Genomic DNA, 7,618 nt, shown 5'->3' with positions numbered 1-7,618 from the left:
ATGACTAGCTGCCTTCCCTCTAGTCTTACACTGCTAAATTAGGGACGGCTAGCTCAGATAGCAGTCATGTAGCTTTGCGCGAAATTCAAAACAAACAAACAGACAGACAGCGGCAAGCCTACAGAATTATAATGCTAAAATCGGGGGTTAGATTCCCCGCAGTGAACACAGTAAAGAACCAAATGTGGCTTTGCTCTAAAAAAAAACAACAAACAAAAAACTATTTGTAGTATTGTGGAAAATTCTACGGATGATTACTAAAAATATACCATCTATTTGTAGAGGATTTGATTTTTCTTGAGCTTTTTTATTATAATTAATTTACTTGACATCACAGATTTTTAAAAGCGGGGATAAATGAATAAGTTATATAAGACACAAATAAATAAATACAAAACATGTTAAATGTAATGGTAAGTAGATCAGTCCTAAATAAAACTGTTTATTGTGCAAACAAAAAGAAGTTGTTTTTAAATGAATAATTTATTTATATATGATTTTATACGGGTATCCAAGAAGTTTTTGTACAAAACACAATTCAAATTGACGTAGTCAGTGTCCTGTTAGATGTTTTTATCACGATGTTTCCAAATGTTAACAAAATCGTATGTCAGAAAGTATCCGGTGTGACGACACAATACCTGGATTGGGAATAAATATAATTCCAAGATCTTCGTGATTATAGATAGAGTGGAGCTGGAGGTCAGAAACAAGAATTTAACAAGGAATCAGTGGCCTTCTTGTAAATAAGTTTCTAAACTATACGACTTTCTAAAATAAGGCACTAACCATATTATAAAGTGCAGTTCTTTCGTATAGGTACCTTATTAGTATATATAAGATATGCATGTTCTGCCACAGAGAGCCAGACGATAAGAAGCAATGTGAGACAAACAAAGAAAAATTGTTTTAAAGCAAATATTAAATATGGCATCATGGTTAAAGTACTCTCACCTATGAAATTACATCAACCCTCCTCTTTTTTTTTTCATCTACTGATCGACAACAGTAATAAACGCTGTTACGTCTCCGTTTGTTAATTAACTTTCCGTAACTTCGTTCCGACGAAACTTTAACGACACAAGTCTTTACTTAATAAAACTGGTTTATTCTTTCCGAATATAACTCTGCGATACACTTAATCTCAATACTCGCGCTAAAACAACACTGTAACGAACGAACGTTAACTTCAACAATACCGTGTGACTGCAGTTCAATTACTCACTATCTATACACACATTACCTCGTCACGTTGTCCCCTCTTATATATATCCGCCTACCCTATATCTAGTAAGAACTTGAACATTCGCCAAAGTACATGATAGTTCTAGAAACGTTGCGTCATAGTAGTCATGTGACTGCTGACGCAACAACGCCTTACACACTAATCGTTTACAAAATTAAGTTTCCGTGATCTGATAGGACTCCAATCGAAAGCTATCAAACTTTTTTTTTCCTACACTGAGCTCACGTCATATTCTAGCACTTTATATTACACATTATTAAAACATCTGTTCAACTGAAAGGTTCATTTGGAAATGAATTAACGTTTTCTTAAGACAGCAACATTCACTTTCCCTTCGTTCTTTCGCTAATTACTTTAAAGCTCGTAAAATGTAAACTATCCTTGAGGTAAAACTCGAGTGCTGACTTAACGACGTCATAGGATTAGGCTGAATCTAGAGAGAATTCTCTAATGGAAGAAAAATATGCTATTATTTTAACATAATTCAGAAAATCTTAAACTTCTCGCAGAATTAAAGCGATACACTGCAAGCTACAATCACTCTTGGGGAACGCATGAAGTCTTGTAGTCGCTACGGTAAGATTTTATTTATTTGTTTCAAAATTTGGCGCAAAGCTACACAAGGATTATTTGCGTACAGACGACCCTAATATTGAACTGATAGCCTAGAGAAATGGTACCCATTTTTAACTCTTGGGCTGCTGTTATCTTATCGAACAGTGGAATTTGATATCACTCTTATAGCGCACCCACGATTTCTAAGTGCGTAGGTTGGAGTTACGACAATTATGAATCCTCGAACTCACAGTCCAGTTGGCTCTTCTGTGTAACACACACATATACAGAAGGTTGTCAGGTTATTAAAACCACTTTGAATATGCAGCTCGGCAAGTTACATGAAAACACAGTCAGTATAAAGTTGCAGTGAAACGGTTTAATACTGGAACTACATTTTGACTTTGTTTGGCGTTGTTAGGTAGTGTGATGCCACCAGAAATTGATCCCTTTTGTAAAAGGTATGAAAGTAATAACGTAACAGCCCTTTCGGACGCAAAATGAGTATATACTCAGATCATAAATATGCGTTCAGAACGGGGTTTATAATTTTCAAGACTGGGATATATCTTGGACTTAATGGCATTGGAAAGCAAAAGAATATGAATCAGCTTGGGACTCATGAGAACCATCTAGAAAGAGACTTGTAACAAGTCGTACCATAACAGTAGCAAACAAAGTACCGCGTCTTGTAACGGGTGAAAAGTGCCCCAGGTAACAGTATTTAACATAATCAAGAAGAATCTCCGTCTGAAAACTAGGTGTACAGGGTGCTGGTTCACCAAGTTATACCTTCTAGCCATACCTGTACCGTGTCATACCTGGAATTGATGGAGAATGAAACGGATATCCATGGTATTCCATACGAATACATAATGGTCAAATCACTAGATGCAGCGCCTATGAATGTTACTGTGCGATAGGATTTTTGAAATGGGCGTTGGGAAACCGCCGTCCTCGTGCGTTAGTCATATTATGGAAAGCATGCAGAGAGAAGTAATGCCCTTTGGACATGACAGCCTTACTACAGAGTCTTTGCAATGGAACTACACTGAACGGTGTCAGACAGAGTATGACAGTATATGTGGCGATATGGATTGTAACGACGTGGTGAGTTTTCCAAATCGTTTGAATATAACGTACTCAAACTCTGTATACGAACCAACACACCAACATTTAGTTAAAACTGGTTAATAAACTGTATAATTTAATCTAAATAATTAAAAGAGAAGATGAAGGTTGTCATTATTCTCTCTAAAACCAAAGCCACATTCAAGTCATATTTCTTATCCAAGAATAAAACGACAAAAATTAACTTGTAATATTCAACAACACTGAAATAATAAAAAAAAATGTTTTGTTTATAATAAAATATCTAGTAACCGCTACATTTTAAATAATATAGAAATATTATTGAAAAAATGGTCGTAATTACACCTCCTTTGATAAAAACGTAATAAGTAATCCATTCCGAAAGTGAATATGATGTTAATAATTTAAATTGCAAATTCAAAATGTTTGTTTCATTACGAAGAGACAAAATATTTTTTTTTACAAAATATAACGTGGAACATAACAGGCAGTACCTGTTGACAATATAAAACCCTTTAATGCATATTTATATTGATTACAAAACAAAAATTACATTCATTTCAGTTACGAAACTTATAGCCCGAATAATATTGAGCTTAACTGAAAATGAAGAACCAAGAACTAAAAAAAGTGGCGATTCAAAAGCCATTTGTTATAGTTCTATCTTACCTGAAAGTAAGATGACATTAATGTGTTGTCCACAACCAAGAAGGCTCCACAATGTTTTCTGACAATATGGGCTACTGCTGCAATATCAGCTAACTTCATTGTTGGGTTAGTAGGAGTCTCCAACCATACCATCTGTTTTAAAAACAAAAGTTTAAATGTTTAATGTGATTAAAATACCAGTTAGAAAATACTGTAGTCAAATATCATTAAGAAAAATGTACACATCCTATTTAATTAGTAAGTCCTCAAAACAGCAACTTTAATTTAAGAAACACTTTATGTTGCCAAAATGAAATTGCTACTAATGTGTGTATATATAAACAGTTAAGATGTCACATGACGTTTAATTTAATTAGGTTTTTAATGTCTAGGAACAAGCTCATATTTTAAGACTTGCGCCGAACGAATGGGCATTGAGACTTCCTTTATTGACGCTAGAGATCCTGTAAACATCGACAACGCTTTTCAAACCAACACAAAGGTATGTTTTATATATATTAAACACATAAAATACATGTAATAATCTGGATATTACTATTACTAGTATTGGAAGTCGTGGCTGTCAAGAGCTCCATTCTTCTATTTACTTCCTGTCCCATGTCCTTACTTTTCACAACCATGACAGATAAGAAGTAAACAATAATATAAAGGGTCAGCCATAGCGTGCCTTAAAATCTTCCGTCATGAGTATAGCGTAAATAATTAATGACATAACTTGAATCTGAGAGTTAGCTAACTTAATTAATTTTTTTCCCTGGAAACCTATCAAATTAAGGGAAAATAGTGTCCTGATTAATATTGCACGGAGAACATGTTGAATATAGTCTACAATATGCTATACATTATATTATGTTTGTAATCCATATATATATATATATATGGACATATTTCGATCCTCGGAGTTTAAATTATTCTTTTATTAGACATTTTTTAGAATTAATCGACGTTTTTGCATCTACTATATATCTTTAGGTGGATGTTTACGTATATAAATGTACAAACCATGTACTTAAAAATAGATATGATAACAATTAAATAAACTGTGTATCGTATCGAAGATACTATAAAAAGTAGAATATGTATTGTTTACACATTACATTAGCTAAATAGTCAAGACATATATTAATAAACTTTTCAACAGTTTGGATTTCAGTTGTAACAGGCGAATGATATACATACGAGGGCTTATAACACTAAAAATTGCATTTTAACCCACGGTGAGCACAATACAGATAGCTCAATTGTGTAACATTTTGTTAACAGCAAACACAGAAACAAATACTACAAAATCAGTAGCGATATTTGAAAAGATGTTTCCCTGTGTATTCTGACGTCTCTACCGCTTCTCTTTCTACAGTGGTTTGTAATCATAATCGTCATCAGGATTAATCCTTACGGAACACGAAACGAAAAGGGGTAAAAATAAAAACACGATCTCGGTAGACAGATAAACTAAATAAACCAAAATTACATAGTAATAGAGAGCATTAGATGTGAATTTGGGGAATTGGTAGATAGGTTTTATTTTCGGGAGGGAGGGGGTTTACAACTGCACCATTTGGAAACACACATACACCCAAATCCGCCGATAAAGCTATAAACATTTGTGATACCACACTTTTCCTACCACAGCTGAGGTGTAACTGGTTGCAAGTCTTGGATACACACATACACCCAAATCCGCCGATAAAGCTATAAACGTTTATGATACCACACTTTTCCTACCACAGCTGAGGTGTAACTGGTTGCAAGTCTTGGATACACACATACACACCCAAATCCGCCGATAAAGCTATAAACGTTTATGATACCACACTTTTCCTACCACAGCTGAGGTGTAACTGGTTGCAAGTCTTGGATACACACATACACCCAAATCTGCCGATAAAGCTATAAACGTTTGTGATACCACACTTTTCCTACCACAGCTGAGGTGTAACTGGTTGCAAGTCTTGGATACACACATACACCCAAATCCACCGATAAAGCTATAAACGTTTGTGATACCACACTTTTCCTACCACAGCTGAGGTGTAACTGGTTGCAAGTCTCTTTCTGAATAGTCATGGTTCTCAAGTTGATCCATATTTCTTTGTTTTCCAATCCAATTAAATACAAGATATATATATATATATATTACACTGAAATTCTAAAACTCCGGTCTGAACACACCTTTATGATCTAAGTGTTAGAATATTTCACGTCGGAAAGGGCTGTTACAACTCTTACCAAAAGCGATCAATATTCGGTGGCATCACACTACTTACGAAATTCCAACCAATGTCAAAATATAGTTCTGACACATCCGTTCCACCATAAATTTATATTGGTTGAGGTTTTCTTGTGCCTTTCTGTTTGCATATTAAAGATCGTTTAACTATAACGTACTCAACCATGTATAACATGTATACAGTTTTTCCAACTGATATTTTAAAGTTATGACAGCAGCCAAATTATGGGAAACTTACCTCCGTAAACGTCATCAAAACAGATGATGTGATCTCCAGTACTTAATAGATGAGTTACTGACATTACGGCCGACAATCCTGATGAATAACACAGAGCTAAAATGGAAAGTAATCCACTTCATAAATATAGCCAACAAGTTAAAACATCGTTTACAAATTTTGTGTTTAACTGCTTTATAAGAGGCAAGTCGTGTCATTTGGTACCAGCAAACTGGGTTCATTTCTATCGTACGTTTGACATGACCTTTTGTAACAAAAAGTAGGCTTACCATAAACGTCGTAATAACTGCTATGCAATGACCTATATTGAATTTGACCTCAAATTGACTTAAGATTAACTAAAAGACTATGTAAAAAGGCCTGAAGCGTTCACTCACTGTACGTTTGTGAGATTTTACACATTTTTCCACGCAGAAAGTATGTCAATCACACAGTATACATAACAGATAATCCATCAATATTTTGTTTGACATACATAATTGTTTCGACCAATGTTCAGAAATCATTGTCAATCATATTCAAGGACGCAAACTGTGCGTTGGGTAACATTTAAACAGAAATTTGGGAATGTCAGAATGTTTAATGTAACAGTATATATTTTTAGTCACGTGCTCAAATGAAGCACCTCCAATGTCTTCAATCAGTACATGAAAAGCATTTGATCACCGTTTTTAATAAGGATCAGTTTTCGTCTCAGGAATGTTAAGTATAAAAGTGAATTTTAAGAGAATAATACCAAGAATGAAAGCAGTTTTTTACATTTTCCATATTGCTGTCAATTCTGGTTAAAATAAAATACCCGTGTAGCGTTGAATATACATTATTTTGTTACTTTCAAGTACGTGTATTTTAAAGCTGTAATATAAGGTTATGACAAAACGGATAAAGGCACGATATTTCTTTTAATATGGATCTTTAATAAATTGTAAACAGATTTGGACTTTCAAGAAAACATTATTCATCAAGCAAAATTAAAGAATTAGACTCCTTGTTTTTAAATATTTTTATACATTATATCAAACAAATACACTCCTGTCAATAAAAATATTGAACATGATATGTTTATATATATATATACACGATACTGTAAAAAAATGAAAAAAAAACTCCAGACTTCTCTCTTACCATATTTCCCGCCTTCTAACGAAGCTAGACACTGTTCGAGACACTTTCTGGTTGGATTTCCACATCTTCCATACTCAAAACCCTGTAATTTGATAAATATCATAATATAATTATATTTTCCTAAATTTTAATATTCTTCTAGGTGTTATTAATAACAGTTTTATGATCACAACTTGTTACTAAGATTTATAAATGGGATTTCTGATTTAATCCTTTCTGGTATTAAAGGTCACGCTTGAGAATAACCTTTAAATCCAATAAACTAAGGTATGAACCTTCATGAAGTACAAATTATCCGTCGGAAAGTACAAGTTGTAGACATAAGTTATACTGTATTATCCGTCGGAAGGTACAAGTTGTAGACATGAGTTATACTGTATTGTCCGTCGGAAGGTACAAGTTCTAGACATAAGTTATACTGTATTGTCCGTCGGAAGGTACAAGTTCTAGACATAAGTTATAC

General features: G+C 33.9%; 1 protein-coding gene across 1 annotated transcript in view; it reads right to left on the bottom strand.

The window, feature by feature from the left end:
* The window catches only part of LOC106464393 (cystathionine gamma-lyase-like), a 14,815-nt gene extending 7,557 nt beyond the window's left edge, over window positions 1-7,258 (bottom strand). The window contains exons 1-3 of the mRNA XM_022392085.1: window positions 7,156-7,258; window positions 6,006-6,126; window positions 3,563-3,719 (exon numbers count right to left, since the gene is read on the bottom strand). Coding sequence (XP_022247793.1) covers window positions 3,563-3,719; window positions 6,006-6,126; window positions 7,156-7,258 — 381 coding nt within the window. The remainder of the gene's footprint in view (window positions 1-3,562; window positions 3,720-6,005; window positions 6,127-7,155) is intronic.
* Between the last annotated feature and the right edge of the window lie 360 nt (window positions 7,259-7,618).

This window comes from Limulus polyphemus, unplaced genomic scaffold, assembly GCF_000517525.1.
Source record: "Limulus polyphemus unplaced genomic scaffold, Limulus_polyphemus-2.1.2 Scaffold1638, whole genome shotgun sequence".
NCBI lineage: Eukaryota > Metazoa > Arthropoda > Merostomata > Xiphosura > Limulidae > Limulus > Limulus polyphemus.
This window is presented reverse-complemented; position numbering and strand designations above follow the sequence as displayed.